Source organism: Nyctibius grandis, chromosome 6 (genome assembly GCF_013368605.1).
Source record: "Nyctibius grandis isolate bNycGra1 chromosome 6, bNycGra1.pri, whole genome shotgun sequence".
Classification (NCBI taxonomy): Eukaryota; Metazoa; Chordata; class Aves; order Nyctibiiformes; family Nyctibiidae; genus Nyctibius; species Nyctibius grandis.
In genome coordinates this window covers 62,145,939-62,164,528 of record NC_090663.1, presented here as the reverse complement: position 1 = coordinate 62,164,528, position 18,590 = coordinate 62,145,939, and the positions used below count along the sequence as shown (strand labels likewise).

At 39.3% G+C, this 18,590-nt stretch overlaps 1 protein-coding gene across 1 annotated transcript in view; it reads left to right on the top strand.

The window, feature by feature from the left end:
- COL25A1 (collagen type XXV alpha 1 chain) overlaps positions 1-18,590 on the top strand; it is a 341,058-nt gene that overhangs the window by 195,643 nt on the left and 126,825 nt on the right. Inside the window, exons 6-7 of the mRNA XM_068404174.1 lie at positions 9,955-9,981; positions 14,695-14,712. Of these exons, the coding sequence (XP_068260275.1) occupies positions 9,955-9,981; positions 14,695-14,712 (45 nt within the window). The remainder of the gene's footprint in view (positions 1-9,954; positions 9,982-14,694; positions 14,713-18,590) is intronic.

The following is an 18,590-nucleotide window of genomic DNA, read 5'->3' as shown; positions in this document are numbered from 1 at the left end:
GATGAGATGGATAGGCTGCAAAGAGAAAAACAGCGTCTGTCTGGAAATAATCTTCTTGCTAGTCTGATGTATGAAAACAACAAAGGTACTTTGAACTTTGGGGTTCACAGTCATATTTGGCCATTTTTTCACAGAATCACGGAACGGTTAGGGTTGGAAGGGACCTCTGGAGATCATCTAGTCCAACCACCTGCTAAAGGAGGTTCATCTACAGCATGTTGCACAGGGTCACATCCAGGCAGGTTTTGAATATCACCAGAGAAGGAAACTCCGCAACCTCCCTGGGCAGCCAGTTCCAGTGCTCTGTCACCTTCAAAGTAAAGAAGTTTTTCCTCATATTCAGATGGAACTTCCCATGTTTCAGTTTGTGCCCATTGCCCCTTGTCTTGTTACTGGGCACCACTGAGAAGTCTGGCCACATCGTCTTGACACCCGCCTTTAAGGTATTTCATACAGAATCACAGAATCACAGAATGTTAGGGATTGGAAGGGACCTCGAAAGATCATCTAGTCCAATCCCCCTGCCAGAGCAGGATTGCCTAGATCATATCACACAGGAACGCATCCAGGCGGTTGTTGAATGTCTCCAGAGAAGGAGACTCCACAACCTCTCTGGGCAGCCTGTTCCAGTGTTCAGTTACCCTCACCGTAAAGAAGTTTTTCCTCATATTTATGTGGAACCTCCTGTGTTCCAGCTTGCACCCATTGCCCCTTGTCCTGTCAAGGGATGTCACTGAGAAGAGCCTGGCTCCATCCTCATGACACTTGCCCTTTACATATTTATAAACATTAATGAGGTCACCCCTCAGTCTCCTCTTCTCCAAGCTAAAGAGACCCAGCTCCCTCAGCCTCTCCTCATAAGGGAGATGTTCCACTCCCTTAATCATCTTCGTGGCTCTGCGCTGGACTCTCTCTAGCAGTTCCCTGTCCTTCTTGAACTGAGGGGCCCAGAACTGGACACAATATTCCAGATGCGGCCTCACCAGGGCAGAGTAGAGGGGGAGGAGAACTTCTCTTGACCTGCTAACCACACCCCTTCTAATACACCCCAGGATGCCATTGGCCTTCTTGGCCACAAGGGCACACTGCTGGCTCATGGTCATCGTGCTGTCCACTAGGACCCCCAGGTCCCTTTCCCCTACGCTGGTCTCCAACAGCTCTGCCCCCAACTTGTACTGGTACATGGGGTTGTTCTTGCCCAGATGCAGGACCCTACACTTGCCCTTGTTATATTTCATTAAATTTCTCCCCGCCCAACTCTCCAGCCTGTCCAGGTCCCTCTGAATGGCTGCGCAGCCTTCCGTTGTGTCAGCCACTCCTCCCAGTTTTGTGTCATCAGCGAACTTGCTGACAGTGCACTCTATTACCTCATCCAAGTCATTAATGAATATACTGAATAGAACTGGTCCCAGTACCGACCCTTGAGGGACTCCGCTAGACTCAGGCCTCCAACTGGACTCTGTCCCATTGACCACCACTCTCTGCCTTCTTTCCCTCAGCCAGTTCACAATCCATCTCACTACCCGATCATCCAGACCACACTTCCTCAGTTTAGATGCGAGGATGCTGTGGGAGACTGTGTCAAACGCTTTACTGAAATAAAATTAAATATTTGTAGGTATTGATAAGATCCCCCCTCAGTCTTCTCCAGACTAAACAGACCCAGCTCTCTCAGCCTCCCCTTGTAAGAGAGATGCTCCAGTCCTCTGATCATCTTTGTAGCCCTCCGCTGGACTCTCTCTGGTACTTGTCTTTCTTGAACTGGGAAGCCCAGAACTGCACACAGTACTCCAGGTGTGGCCTCACTAGGGCAGTGTAGAGGGGGAGGATAACCTCCCTCAACCTGCTGGCCACACTCTTATTAATGCACCCCAGGATACCATTGGCCTTCTTAACCACAAGGGCACGTTGCTGGCTTATGGTGAACACATCCACCAGGACTCCCAGGTCCTCCTCTGCAGAGCCGCTTTCCAGCAGATCAACCCCCAACCTGTACAGGTGCATGGGGTTATTCCTCCCTAGGTGCGGGACCCTACACTTGCCTTTGTTGAACTTCATGAGGTTCCTCTCTGCCCAGCTCTCCAGCCTGTCCAGGTCTCGCTGAACCGCAGCACAGCCTTCTGGTGTGTTGGCCACTCCTCCCAGTTTTGTGTCATCAGCAAACTTGCTGAGGGTACACTCTGTTCCTTCATCCAGGCCATTGATGAATAAGTTAAACAGGACTGGACCCAGTACTGACCCCTGGGGAACACCCCTAGCTACAGGCCTCCAACTAGACTCAGCACCGCTGATCACAATCCTCTGAGCTCTGCCATTCAGCCAGTTCTCAATCCACCTCATTGTCCACTCATCTAACCCACACTTCCTGAGCTTACCTATGAGGATGTTACGGGAGACAGTGTCAAAAGCTTTGCTCAAGTCAAGGTAGATAACATCCACTGCTCTCACCTCATCAACCCAGCCAGTCATCTTGTCATAGAAGGCCATCAGATTTATCAAGCATGATTTCCCCTTGGTGAATCCATGTTGACTACTCCTGATAACCTTCTTTTCCTCCACGTGCTTAGAGATGGCATCCTTCACCTTTCCGGGGGTAATTTTTTTTTTATTTAATTTTCCTATATACTTGCAATGTGTGCAATGTTGGCCATGATAAATAGAACGATGTCTGCTTACAGTCTTTTAGACGAGTTTGTTCCAACTTAGATCAGTCCAGTTCTTTCTCACGGATTTTTACATATATATTTCAGCAGGAAGAGCAGTCATAGTGCTCAGATACTCAAAAATGTATCTGCACCACAAGAAACTGCCTGTCAGATTTCCTGCATAAACTATAAAAATAAAGATTATCTCGGCAATTATTTTTCAGCTGTGAAATATGCTTTTGAAAAGCTGTGACTATAATTTTTCTTGCATAGAACTCTTTGTACTCCCTTATTGTTACCATATGTGGTGCTTTTTTTGTAGTTCAGCTACTCTCTGAATAGCCAAACTCTGAACAATTTTTCTTTCTCCAAATTGATTGCTTCTAGACATAACCAGCCCATCTTATGATTGCAAAGGAGCTACTGGAGTATTCAGACTGCATGTAGGGCTCCCAGCTAGGAGCCTTGTAATATAGAATGATGTTGCTTCAAGGGAAAGTTTTGGAGACTGTACTTAGCATTTCTGGTTTATTTTGGAATCTTTAAAACTGTCCTTCATTTTTCATTTTGTTCCATTATTGATGATTTCCATCATCTAATTTAGGCTAACATGGACAATAGAGCCACTCCATGAAATTCAAAGCTTCAGGTCACGTGTCCTTTTGTTTCTTGATAATCAAAGAATCTAAAAAGTCTGAAAAAATGGAAACGTTTCCTTTTCTGTAACAAGAACAGCAAAATATGTATAAGATTCCTGCCGGTTCTGCTTGGCATCTTACTATTAGCATTGGCTTATTGCTTTACACATGCATGTTGCATATTTCTCTGTACTGAAGGCACTGCACTTGACAGGTGGTTTAAAATATAAATTGGAATAACTTCTGATTACCTTTATGCTCATGAACTGAAGTCTCAATACTGAAAGCCTAGTCTAGGCATGGTGTAGCTTTTCTGGCTGATGAAGGTGTAGTGTGGAGTGCTACATGGTGCTGCTATTCTTCATTCTCCAACTTTTATCAGGAGCTTGATTCTGAGTCTCTCGTACGCTTCCAGGGTATGCTTTGAGATGCTTGTTGGCTTGATAAAGGAAATTTTGTGGGATATTTTGATGAGAGAGTTAATACATGGCTTGCAACCAAATGAGAGATTCCTGGAATTACAGGATGAGGCTATTAAAGACTTAAGAATGTGCTTGCTTCTTTCTCTCCTTTTTTCCTTTTCCTTTTCCTTTTCCTTTTCCTTTTCCTTTTCCTTTTCCTTTTCCTTCTCCTTCTCCTTCTCCTTCTCCTTTTCCCTTTTCTTCTCTTCTCTTCTCTTCTCTTCTCTTCTCTTCTCTTCTCTTCTCTTCTCTTCTCTTCTCTTCTCTTCTCTTTCTTTTCTCTTTCTTTCCTTTTCTGTCTTTATTTTTCTTTTTCTTTCACTGAATGTAGTTTTCCCATTGAAAGAAAACCAGTGTGGTGTATCAGGGAGGGGTTGTAGTTCAAATCTTGAATAATTAATTTTGCATCAGTGTTTTGAATGAGTCTAGGAGAAGAAAGATGTTGTTTCTGAAGGCTGAATGAGATAAAGACTCTAACAGTTCAGTTGGGACCCATAAGTTGCTGGTCAAGAAGATCAAGCAGTCTAACAGTGCTGTGAATTTTGTTGGGTTTGGTGTTTGTTTTGTTTTTTTTTTAAAAAAAAAAACCCAACCTTCATTTAAAACTCTAAATCCCTACCTTGGAAAACATTTATACTTACTGCGCAATCTCTAGGTGATGATCAGTCTAGCCGAGTTTTATGTCTCAGGTAGAAGCTAATATGAATTGCTTAAGGGAAGAATTCAGGAAATTATGAAATGGACTTCTTTGAAAGAGCTTTGTAGCGCTTCATTTATCTTTGTCAGTAATTTTGCTTTTTGTGGTAAAGGGGTTTTAGACACCAGGCTCATCTTTCTTGTACTTTTGTAGTTCAATCTTTCCACAGTAAAGTTTTCTCCAGCCCAAATGATCTGGATAATTTGTTTTTTTTCCAGTAATGTCCTTATTGCTGGCCAGAGAGACTTGTTGCAGGTTGATTTAGTGCACTTTTTTTCTCCCAGGCTTGGAGCAAGTGACTTCTGTACCTGGGCTGTTTGCTCACATTGCTCTTAACAGTAATCACTTCCAGCCATTGAAAAAGAACCAATAATGTTTCATCAGCAGGAGAAATTTAGCTAGCTGACGAGCTTATCATACTCATTACCCACATAAGTTCTAAAACAAAACTTCACAAAAAGAAATCTCATCAGACTTGCTAGGAATTATATATTCTTGCTAGGAATACTATATTACATCTAATTAAAGTCATCCTTGATAAACCTTGTAATTAACCAAAGGAGAGAAAAAGAAAGACATGGAGATCCATCATTTTAATGGTATCATGATGAGGAAACCTGACCGTTGTGGGTTTTTAACTTCTATCAATCTTGAACTAAAATAGGTGATTTGAAAAGGCAATGTGTCATCTTTCACCTTACCTGAACTTAGTGGGGATGATCTGCAAACCTGCTGTTTGAGACAGATTTTCTTTTTTTTTTTTTTCCCACATAGGTATTTTTAAACTCAGTCTGACATAGTAGCAGACATGCAGCTCATACAGCTGCTATAAGGCTAGATTCCTGCTTTCCTCTGAATCTCCTATTGTATAGGTATTGACATGAGAGATTTCAGGCAGCTGCAAGTAAAAATTTAACAATCGATCTTACTGTAGATTGTTTAGAAATGTGGAATAATTTAGTTACATGATTTAATCAGGTAAGAGTTTCTGAATTCTGAAATGCTACTGTGATACTCTAAATAAGTATAGCTTAAAAGTGCCAAATGTGTGATCTAAAAGATTTTTAAAAAATGACTGGGAGATACTCTAAAATATGGGTGGGTTTTTTTTTTTTGGACAGCTGAGTGCCAAATCATACTCTTATTAAAGTCAGTGTGAAAACTCACTTTTAATTCAGTGCACTACAAACTGAGTCCAGAAAATACTTGTATGCTGCCAGCTTGGCATTGTTATGTCTCACTAGCTTTATTTGCTGGGCCAACATTGGCCATCAGAAGTGTTGAAATAACCTCGGCCACTTATTTGTTCCATGAAATAAGTTCCAGTAAATTGAAACACAGTCTAGCATGGTGTTATTGGGGGGTCTGTTCAGTTTTCTGTGTTCATGTGTCTCTCTGAGATGCAGATGTTTCTGTATTAATTTTGTGTATGCAAAACATTTAAGACACCTATGGTCTGCATTGGCGAAGAGAATTTTTTCCAAAATACTTAATTTCACACTGAATAATCAGGAAAAACAATGAGGCATCAAAGTTTGAGAAATCATTACACTTTTGGAGATGATAATTGGCCTGCTTGTAATTTATTTCTACACAAAACTAGAACTAGAGTAATTTGCAATGTCAAAATTTTTCCTTATTCTTTCCATGGGGAATGTGTTAGCAACAAATACATTTCTCTGCATGTCTCAAGCAAATTTGTCTTTCTTCTCCTATTCTGTAAAGCAAATCCCAGAAGACTTTCTTGGACTTCAGACCAAATAGTCCTGATACAAATGGAATCATGGGGGAAATTCCTATTATTTTCAGTTGTGAGCAGGTGCTTCTCTTCAGCCTACTGGGAATTTCTGATTCTTCGTTACTGAGACTCTTCCAGATGCTACAGATAGTCCTCTACTTCAAGTGCAGGAGCTATGTAGCATGGACAAAGAGCAGGCAAAAATTTAACAGTAGTTGAAATGCCTGTCATTGTAAGGGGACACAAATAGTTGGGTTTTTTTCTATGCTATAGAAACATTCCCTGAAAAGAGTGCTTATGTGCAAAATACAAGCACTGCTACAGCTGCAAGAGCTGTTGACTGGTCCCTCTAAGCCAACAGTTTGATCTTGTAAATAATTTTCCTTCTACAAATACTTGTATAATTCTTTTCTGTATTCATTCATTTTAAGAATAGCTAAATAGCCTTTTATGAGGATGTAACCCGGTGGATAGATGATGGTAAAGCTGTGGATGTGGTCTATCTCGATTTCAGTAAAGCATTTGACACGGTCTCCCACAGCATCCTCGCAGCTAAACTGAGGAAGTGTGGTCTGGATGATCGGGTAGTGAGGTGGATTGTGAAGTGGCTGAAGGAAAGAAGCCAGAGAGTGGTGGTCAATGGGACAGAGTCCAGTTGGAGGCCTGTGTCTAGCGGAGTCCCTCAAGGGTCGGTACTGGGACCAGTACTATTCAATATATTCATTAATGACTTGGATGAGGGAATAGAGTGCACTGTCAGCAAGTTCACTGATGACACAAAACTGGGAGGAGTAGCTGACACGCCGGAAGGCTGCACAGCCATTCAGAGAGACCTGGACAGGCTGGAGAGTTGGGCGGGGAGAAATTTAATGAAATATAACAAGGGCAAGTGTAGAGTCCTGCATCTGGGCAAGAACAACCCCATGTATGAGTACAAGTTGGGGGCAGAGCTGTTGGAGACCAGCGTAGGGGAAAGGGACCTGGGGGTCCTAGTGGACAGCACGATGACCATGAGCCAGCAGTGTGCCCTTGTGGCCAAGAAGGCCAATGGCATCCTGGGGTGTATTAGAAGGGGTGTGGTTAATAGGTCAAGAGAAGTTCTCCTCCCCCTCTACTCTGCCCTGGTGAGGCCGCATCTGGAATATTGTGTCCAGTTCTGGGCCCCTCAGTTCAAGAAGGACAGGGAACTTCTCAGTGACATCCCTTGACAAGACAAGGGGCAATGGGTGCAAGTTGGAACACAGGAGGTTCCACATAAATATGAGGAAAAACTTCTTTACGGTGAGGGTGACTGAACACTGGAACAGGCTGCCCAGAGAGGTTGTGGAGTCTCCTTCTCTGGAGACATTCAAAACCCGCCTGGACGAGTTCCTGTGTGATATGGTCTAGGCAATCCTGCTCCGGCAGGGGGATTGGACTAGATGATCTTTCGAGGTCCCTTCCAATCCCTAACATTCTGTGATTCTGTGATTCTGTAAATCTTTTGCGTTTAGCTTGCAGAAGACCAAACAGTTAAATTTAGCTGCTGGCCCCCTCTGGGGAACTACCATGACCTTACTGTTGAGTGTTTTAACTGGTAATATCTGTAGTTTGCTTTCTAGAAGTAAATGTATTCATAGCCAGGGTTCAGCTCAGCCTTCATTTATGTACCTGCAACAGACTATGTGTGTAAATATTACTAGATAAACATCCTGTAGTACAGTGCTAGAAAAATCTGGGAAAGCTACTAATTTGCAGACTTGCCTTGATTTTTGGGGTATACAGTACCATATTTAGCAATTTGCTAAATAACTATGAGAAAATTAGTAAGTGCTGTATGTGTGAGATCAAAAGGCACTGAGGAAGCATAATAATAAAATTAAATAAAAGCTGTCCTGTTAATGCGCTGGGAAGAGTTGCTTTCTTTATTGGATACCAGGGAAGAACTGTTATCAGAGATAACGCTTGAAAGATATTGTAGGTCATCCCAAGAGTCACAAACTTTCCTAGGACATCAGCACACAAAAAAGGTAGTGGTCGTGCAGATAACCAAGATGCTGGTGACCTGCTTTACACTGTCAGCATGTCATCTACTCATAATGTGACAGGAAACCACAGTAAGAGCTGGAGGGAAGGAGAGTTAAGGGGTTTTATTCCTGTAGGGCTGCCCAGACACAGTAACCTTTTATTGGATCTGACAAGTAGGTTACACAGGCTTCTTAGAAAGCAAATAATGTACCAAAAATCATGAGTTTCACAACATGTACATCCAACCGATGTCTTCTTTCATACTAAGTATGTGTGGAGTTTTTGGCAGAGTCCATGATCTAGGCTGGGAGAGAACAGATAGCTAGGGAACTCACTAGATTGATATGGCATCACTTTTTCGTAGTGTTTATTGCTTTCTTGATAGCTGGTTGAACTGGCACATTCAGATGACTATAGTACCTATCAGTAATAGTGCATAAGGTAGGAATACACACTCCTGGGTGAAGGCGTTAGCAGAACTCCTGCAGACCCAATTTAGACTAAACTATTACACTTTGAGTTTTGCTTGCAAGATGAAGTAGTGCTCAGAAAGGGGGCAAAAAGCAGCACAGACAAAATGCATCAACATAAAGCCAGCAAATATGTTATGTGCTGTCTTCTCAGCAACAGTGATCCAGATCAAGCAGTGTGAGCAATCACTCCTAAGGGGCCATATGCCTAGGGAAGGCCGTCTTGAAAGAGTGCCTGTCAAGCTCCAAGGGGAAAGTCTGGCTGCAGTGCCAGCATTTAAGAGAAAACTTCTCTCCAGCAGACATAAATTAGTGTCTTTTTCGCATGGGGCAGACCTGAGAGCTCACACTTTCAGCCTAAAAGAGGAGTTTAATGGCAGAAACAACTTCTCTGCCTGCTCTTATTCCCTTGTCAGTGAAAGGTTAACTTGATTGTTCATTTGTCAGGAGACATAGCAATTAAACATCAAATTTAAAATTAATCCACTTTTTCTAGCCCTCTTCTCTGTCCTGTGATCACCTAAACATGCAGTTGACACAGAACCAGTTACTGAGTTACAACAGTGTACATCCATGTTAAATCCTTCCTAGAATTTGCATCCATATAACAAGAATCACCCTCTGAATTCTGAAGGAAATAAGTAACTTGTAATGTATCAGCAAGTATAATTCCATGTTTCCCAAGGGAATAAAAAAGAAAGCAGGATAAGGCACAGGACTTCTTGGCCAAAGTATAGGTGGAAATCTATAGTACCTCAGTGAACTGCATGAGCTGAAGTTTCTTATTAACTATCTGTATTGTAATGTTAATTTAAATAAAGACTAGTTATGAGATTTTAAGTGTTTGCTTTTTTCATCTTGCAACCATGTGATAAGAGCATTCAGTAAATAGGTTACTTATTCTGTTTTCTCAGTTATTGAAAGAAAAATACACAAGCCAGATGCATTATTTCATATGTTTGGTTCTGTTGTGCCACTGTGATTTGCCAAGCTAACAATTCCTTCACTGCATGTTGAACCTGTCTTTTGTTAAACACCGGCTATTGCCTGGCTACTTCCCCCCATACTGTTTTTATTAATTCTGTCTTAGGTCTGCTTCTTTTGTTATTTCTTTTCTGTGCCTTCATTCTCAAAATATCTTTAAGGTATTGCATTTAACTGCTGACATAGAGTTATTCATCTTCTACACAGTAGAAGTACACAGCCCACAGTACTCCCCAAGTCTGTATATTTTTCCTCATCTTCATTGTTCCTCTGATTTAACTGTTCCGTTTTGTTTTGACTTTTGATTATCCCAGGGTCCGATTGGTATGGATGGAAAGCTGGTAGGTGATTTGTTCAAAACCAGTGTAATTTAGGTCTTGCACATATTCCCTCTTTGCTTTTTTAATTGCCTATGCTGAAATGTATATTAATCACATATTGGCTTCCTTCGGCATAACTTATTTCGGCCTCGGTAGCATAGATTTTAACAGAGTGCCAAAAAGCCACTTCAGTCTTTCATGTCTATCCAAGGAAATGGAGGTCAGCCATGCTACTCCTGTTTCCTTATCATTTTCAATCTGGATTAGATTGTAAAACAGATGTTCCTACTTGGGTGCTCTGTCCAGAGAATGCTCCACAAGGGTAGATTGGTGATGCCTTTCAAAGAGTAGGGTATTATTTCTGACCACGTATCTGTGGCTCTTGCTGGTTTCCCTTTTCCACAGGTTCTTCATTTTTGCTTTAATTTCTCTGCCTGGATTTTGTTGAGTGATTAGATCTGAACAGCCCCATGTCTCATTTTAAATGCATTTGTACGCTATCCCAGATATTCTTTAGGGAAGTGTTACTTGAATTAAGTTAGAAATAACCTTTAATTTTATACAATGCATTTGTAAATATATTTGTATTTGTGTATATATTTGTATATCCGTATATTTGCATGTATGAGCCTGGAAGTTCGTGTTCCTAGCTCTTTCAAGATTAAAATCCAGTTTCTGCACTTTCTCATGCTATTGTTTTTGCTCCTTTCTTTTTCCTTTTCCAGGACAACCCTTTTCTTTGATACCCTGAATACATCTTTTTTCTATGCTTTCCTTTGCTAGAAGCCCTGTTTCCTCTGCAAGCTCAACTTGCTAACTTGCAGTGTCAGCTTCCATTTTGTTCCCTTAAGACTTCTTCCTGTGCTCCTTGGTGTCTCTTTCTACTGTTAAGTAACTTTTCTGCAATGTTTGCAGCCTCCAGTCAACAGGATTTTTCTTTAATCTCCTCTTTTAGCAGATTGATGACTTACCTGTTGACTTCAGCTAGACCTGGCTACACCATATCTCTTTTCTTTTTCTTTTAGTATCATTTACTTATCAGCACCTAGTATGAGGATAAATTGCTAGGAAGGGATTAACTATCAACCATAGAAGAACTTCCTTCGTGGTAATTAGAATAGGCTTTCAACCCCATTCTTTCCTGCAAAATAACATATTAAGTCAGTAAACAGGAATATACAAGGGAAAATTGTTCTGAAGATTTTGCTTGAAAACATGATCTATTATGCAGCTATACCCACTGTAGTCATGCAAATTCAAGAAAAAAAAAATAAAGATCAGCAATCAGTAGTGGATAATCAAGTACATGAGCAATGAAACAGAGGTTCAAAGCAGCAGCGACTAAAATAACACCTGATCAGTTATTGGTGGTGGGACTGATCTGTAGTTGCGTACAAAGAACATCAGTCATTTGGTAGCTACAATCAATGAATCAATTTTAGAGTACGTAGCACATTTGAATAAAGAGATGCTTGTTAGAAAAAAATCAGAGTAATGCTGACTTTTTGGTCTTGAAGAGTATTTTCGCCCTGTTTTTTATCTAAAATTTAGATAAATGCTTCCATCTAAAACATTTTAATCCACAAGTATCGTGCATTGGGTACAATTTACGCAGCAGTGAGCCAGAGTGATTTCAGCAATCCTGGAGCCCCTTTGGGAACACAAGCATATTAATTGAGATTGAGCTTGCTCAAATGATTTCTAATATCAGATTGTATTTATGTTAGAGGGTTTTTTAATGAACACGAAAGTAACTCACAGAGCTTTATTCCTGACTCTTTCACAACGTACAAAAATGAGACAAGGCAAAATGAACAGCCCTTTTTTTGTCTCCCACACTTTGCATTGTCCTTATGTGACAATGACCCTTTACAGTCAAAAAGGTCAGTATGGTGATGCCTCTTTCTACCTGTACCTTTGTAAGCGAAGCTGATGAGTTCCATAATATAGTGCTTGCTGCATCCTCTGGTTCGTGTCACTTACCAGATCATTAGTGAGAAGGGAAAATCATACCGTAACTGCAGTAGCTAGGATCTAAGAGCATACAAAAATATTGAAGGACAACTGAAAAAACCAGAAAATAATTTACCTTCACTAATGCAAAGTTCCTTCCGTGTTCAAGGAGCTCATAGCCAACAGGATAAAAAAATCAGCGTATATAAACTAAGAGTAATGCAACTACTACATTCCCCGGTATCTCAGAGAGTTCTGTGTCACCATGAAAAACAATTGTCCTATAAAAATTCAGTTTCCAGCTTCTTCTCTCCATATTGCAGACATGATAAAAGAGTAATTATAAATGCACAATAACAAAAAGGCAAACTGGTAATGCTGTTGAGATTGAGAGTGGAAAACACTTTCATAGGAGCATGATTCTATCCCTGACATCCAGTTCAGGGTATCTTTGTGTTATGTGTGTATGTCCTTTATATCATACATATAGCATGTACCATGTGGACACAGTCGCCTCTATGTCTAAGTAGATTGAAGAAAAAAGTGTCAGTTTTCAAATCTTTTTGTTTAAAAATACGTATATATTCTGTTTATTTGCTTTCTACTGCTTTAAATCAACATTTTGTTGAAACATTTTGGTAATTTCAGACTTTCATTTAATTTTTTTTTTTTAATATATAACTTGGAGACTGTCTTTAATGATTTGGTCAAAATATATTGCAACTTCAGATATACTTGTGAGACAAACATATTGTGAGTTTGTATCTAAAAATTTGTATGCATAGGTTTCAGTTTAGTTAATTTATACAAATTTATTGTACAGGCTGCCCAATACTGCATCAGTAAGCAATTTGTGATGATTTTAGGGTCAGATATAGCATATAATATCTTAAAACCTGCTGTGATGGGAAGATTGAGGTAAAGGCTGAGTAAAGAGGAGTCCCAATTGTATTCATTAACCCAGTGAGATGTGTGATGTGTAACTTCATAGAACCAACCAATTCAGATAATTTTACTTCACATTAGAACTGGCAAACCATAGCCATTATTTTTTTTTGTCTGAAAACCTCTATAGTACAGTGTTGTTGTAAGGAACTAATACAAAACTGGAGCATCTACAATAAGGAATGCTTTAGGCTGCCTTCAGTGTAAGGATTAGATAGCCACAATTCTGTCTTTTACCATGATTCTTCTGTAACATTATTTCTAATATTTCTTGTATTTTAAAAAAAAATCTTTAAAAGCTTGCATGTGAATTAAAATATGTTTCTTTTGGTTTTTAATTTAGCACAAAAAATCTTATTAGTTACTAAAAAAAAAGCATTTTTCTTTGGCTGCTTTTCTTGTACATAATAGTTCACAGTCGAAATGCTTCTCCTTGCCCCCTTTAAAAACACACAGAATCACAGAATAGTTGCAGTTAGAAGGGACCTCTGGAGGTCATCTGGTCTAACTTCTCTGTTCAAGCAGATCTATCTAGAGCAGGTTGCCCAGGATCATGTCCAGACAGCTTTTGAATATCTCCAAGAATGGAGACTCCACAATCTCCCTGGGCAAGCTGTGCAAGTGCTTGGTTACCCTAATAGTAAAAAAGTGTTTCCTGATGTTCAGACAGAAAAGTTTCAACTCTGTGTAGCAGTACAGTACCTTCTAGCTAAAGTGAAGAGGCTTTATAAGACTTATGAGAAGTCTTCATGCTCAGTTTCTTTCAACAAAAGGAAATGTAGTTTCAATTAGAAAATTTTAGTTTTCAATAGAAATATTTTTGAAGTGTCATAAAACACGAGAAGCTAAGCTAGCCCTAGGAGTTTAATAAATTATATAAATTATTTATTATATAAATAATAAAATTTATATTTATTATATAAATTAATAAAGTATATAAATATTTGTCTCTGTGTTACAGTGTGAGCTGATTGTCTGGGTGGTTGTAGTTCATAGTCACAGCTACTATACTGTTTTGTAATATAATTCAGCTTCATGCAAATAATTTGTAATGAGTAGGCTAGAATAACTGATGACTTTCACTGGCTTTCCTAGGCTAGGGACCTTAGTGATAGGAAGCCTGCTCTGTAATGGCTTGCAGCAACAAGAGATACATACACCTCCGCGGTGTGCAGAGGGTGCCTCTCCATTTGGCCAGGGGTGGTCCAAGGGTGATGTTGATAAATAAGGGAGAGTAAATGTATCATCTACCTCTTGGGCTGACTGGCAAATGTTCACTTACTGCTGACTTGCTGATTTAAATATTGGTTTATACTTGCTTAAAACTGTGGAGCTTGCAACAATGGCAAAAAGACTATTGTTTGCCCAGCAAGGTGTTCCTCCAGTTTTTAGGCTTTGTTCATTCAATAGGCAGCAATTAGCACGTCCTTGAAACATGAGGATGAGCCGTAATAGAGAAAAAGCACCCAATACCTACTTCTAAATCAGCTCAGTATCTGTGGACTTTTTTCTCAGTTGAGAAGGATTAAATTAGGTCTTTCTATAATTTCTAAATTTTATTGTTCTGACTATCTAAAGTATGAAGTTTCTCAAATGCATGTTCAATGATGTGTTATTGTAATTTATTTCCAAAATCAGTTAATTGCAAGAAAGTTCATCAGTTTGAATTAAAACATTCAAATTCAATATAGACTTAAGAGTCCAGAATCTGACTTAATACAGTTACTGGATTTTTTGCTGTCTCCTTATTGGAGAGTACTGTAACTATTTGCTACTATTTAAGGAATTAATCCTTGTCATAATGTTCCATAACCTTATCTTTTTCTTGTTTTTCAGGGTCAGCCTGGTCCTCAAGTAAGTGCCATCTTATTTTCCTATATAACTTAAGGCTAAGTACAGGGCACACCAAACTCAGGTTATCCATAAAGTATTTTGACCTTTTTTTTAAATCCTACTCCTACTCCTAATAAGATAGAAAGTGGTAACCATTGCATAATTCAGTAAGGCAAATATTTCCCAAGAGAGAAACATGGGCCTCCCCATATGGTTGTCTGAGTTCCCTCAGCTGTTTGACCAGATGGTGGGGTTAACACCGTAATACTGAATAAAGCAAATCTCCTCACTGTGGCTTGAAACATTGCCACCTAAACTTAAAGCAAGATAAAATAACGTAGCAAATGTGTAGCAATTGTAATACTTCAACTGCTTATTAATCACATGCTAATAATGTTGCTATAATCCAGGCAGCCCTCAGTTATTTAAAATATTACACTGCTAGCTATTTTGATTAATTATATACACTGTTTTGAATTAGTTCTGCTTTATTTAAGAATCATAGAACTTTGTCTTGTGAGCTGTAATTGAAGACATGGAAATCTAGGGATCTAACTTCAGTTCTAAGGTAGAAATCAACCAGCAGAAAGGAAACATTAGGTATAGCAAAAATTAAATGTAAATTATTTGAGTTAAAGAGCAGTATAGAAATGTGGAAGAGCAAGGAAATAGGGGTGAAGAAAAAAAATACCAAAGCCAAACTTAGTGAAATCAGTTGAAAAACTCTGTCTTTTGCATACTCAAGATGCATTATGGGAAGTAAACTCTGACCCGTGGGACCATCTTCACACAAGTGAGTTGCCTGAACCAGGATTTCTGTGGGGGTCTTTTATATTTCAGAATAATAATTGAAACTCAAAGCTTTACAACCTCATTGACTGACAATTTGTTTTAAGTTAAGATTTTCTTTATGGGAAGCAAGCATTTTCTTCAGATTTTGTTGTTTCTAATCATCATTCTCTGTTGAAAGACGGTTTGTGTTACAAGCCCTCATCCCACTCAGTTTGAATGCCTAGTATCCTTGCAGTGCCAGGCTCCATTTAATGGTATTATATAAGTAGTCTGTATGATATTGGAAATGACCACCCCCCCATAGCACTTATGTTTCACAGCAGGCTCTTGATGTGTGGCCTACACAGAGAGGTATCTACAGCTTCTGTGTTGCTTGGGGTCAGCGAAGAGAGAGATTGTAATTTTGTGTGGCACTCTTGCTCTGAACAAGCTCTGTGGAGGACCTGAGGCTGTTACTTGAGCCTGTGGACTGCCCTCTAGTTGATGGTGACTTGTGCTGCCACTCATGTCTTTTCCTTCTGGGTTTAGACCCCCACCTCCCACATTTCAGTTGCTTGGAGAGTGTCTCTTGCTTAATGCTTGTAAACAGCTTCTCAGCCTTTGGAGCTCATATCTCTACATGAAATGCCCTGATGTAGCTGTAGGCAAAGAACCACCAATGGAGATGGCAGCATTCAGTGCTGTTTCAAGGGCAGAAAGGCAGAGAAATCTTGTCATGACTGCAAGAGAAGTGGGGTGTGAACCATAGGAAAAACCCTCTAAAAATACCCCACCAAATTGTATCAACTTCTTTGTGCCTTGAATGGTTATACAAAAAACAGGTACAAGGTACTGGGACCCACAAAATTTAGGATGAAAATTCTTACATCCTAACTTCAGTAGTTCCTCACAGTGGAAACGCTCATCTCTGTGCCATGGCCATTATTCTGAGCAACACTTAGTATTATTCTTAATACTGCCTTTTCCTCCTTTTCAGCTCAAGATGCTCATATTGTGACAGGAGGATGAGTATGTACTCAGTCATTTTGACTGGCTCATTGAATCCAGGGATAATTCTTGCAAGGGAACTGGTGAGGAAATCATAACAACATGAGACAGAGCAGGATTCAGCTCTAGATCAAGGTGCCTAAACCTAGAAGTTTGTGTGTAGGTGTTGACATGTGAAGTGTGTAAACGCTCCTTGTAGTCAGTGAAGGTTGAGTTAATACTCAGTGCACTTAGAGACCTCTTCAGCTCATTGTAAACTCCTGGGGCTTAATTGCATTTCCTGCATACAGGTGTTTGTTGCTCCATGAGATGATCCAGAGTCTCCAGCACAACCTCTGTCTGTCATATGTACAAGGGCTGGAGTCTGTGTTGGACCCTTGTTGTCTTTCTCAGTCGTGGGCAGCTGTCTTGGATACCTAGGGAACATCTCGCATGACACTAGTTGCATACATTCTTACCTCTTAATTATAGATTCTGATTATAGGCAGCTACTGAATCTGATAACCATTGTAACTGAACTGCTCTCTAGCCTATTTTGACATCTATGTATCTTAGGCAACTACATGTAGGCTGTATATTTAGATGTCTTTCCTCTTAAACTGAAACCCAGATCCAGAAATCATCATGAGAGAGTGTTTTAAAAATGTTGAAAGCTATGGTTGAAAATCTCAAGACTTTTAAAAATTATTTTTGAAGTATCAATAGAAAACAGAATCTCTTCACATACGGATAAAATAAGTCAAAACCCCTAAGTTTCTCATTAAAAAAAACTGTTTGCAGAAATTTCAGCCACCCATGATTGTCAGTAATTTCCCCAGTCTTGACTGTGTCCCTGAGAAATCCAAAATGAAAAGTATTGGTTGGTTTGGTCAGTAAGTAAAGGCTTCCTGGCTTCAAAGGATCAGAATTGCTATGCTGACAAAAGAAGCACTTAGAAAGTTTTTGATGTCGTAGCCGTGTAAGTCTACACTAAGATCAAAGATAAATTCTAATCCTTTTTACATTCAGTGTTTTATTAACACCTATTCTCTTTTGCTATGATTTTCAAAAAGTACACACGAAATTCACCCAACGCATACATAATTACTGGGTACAAATATAAATTCTTAACAGATCAGTAACACTTTCTACCTTTTTATCTTTGAGTTTTTGCTTCATCTTTTCTTCAAAAATACACCACAAAAGATAATTTTGTTTTGTGTTTTCCTGTTTTAAGTAAAAAGAAGCTTTACTACAACCCACAAGCATTTTTCAGAAAAAGCTTATGGTTCTATTTTATCTCTGAAAGGTAGAGACCATGATCAATAGCTAAACAATTTCTAGCATAACCTTTAAAAAAATAAAATACTGTCTTATAATTTTAGTTTTCTGTTAAAAAAAAACCTGTTTCAAATACCTTGTAAACTGAGTTTCTTTATAGAAGAGCAAATAATGAAATTTTTACTATTTTTACTGAAAATTAAATACTGGCTTTTAACTGATCCCAAAGAATGCCTGTTTTTTCTTGTTTAGAATGCAAATATGTATTTAGATTAGCTTGTACCAGAAAGGTTTATTTTCACAATAAATCTATACAGCCAAATTCTGCGCATACATCTTGTATTTAATATAATGGAAGTATTCATATTTGTCAAAGAACAGAGTTTAACTTCTAGTGGTCTAAAGTTAATACCATAAAGAATGTACTATCTAGATAAAGAGAGAAGGCTTGTTATTTTTTTTTGTTGTTTAGAAGTAAAGTTCATATAAATATTAGAAAAGAGTGCATTTAGTATTATGGTGAAAGAAGACAAAATGATCCTTTACGAAATCCTGCTGAAGTAAAACTATGAACAACTATAAATGTGGGGCAGGATGGTGTTTCAGTGTGACTTTGTCTCAGTCAGCCAACTGTGTTCTTCCTCGTGGCAGTATCTTCTCCCTGACCTATCTCTAGTGCAACATACTTTTTCTCTCATGTCAGCATACATGATCGCTCTTTGCTTGGAACTTTGAGATGTAGCAGCCCCACAGATGCTTCTGCCTTCTCTTTGGCAGCCATTCAAATCTGCATTAGAAATGGACAAAATACTAATGATTGATACTTGTTTTCCTGAGGTTCTTGTTTTCCTGTAAGCGAA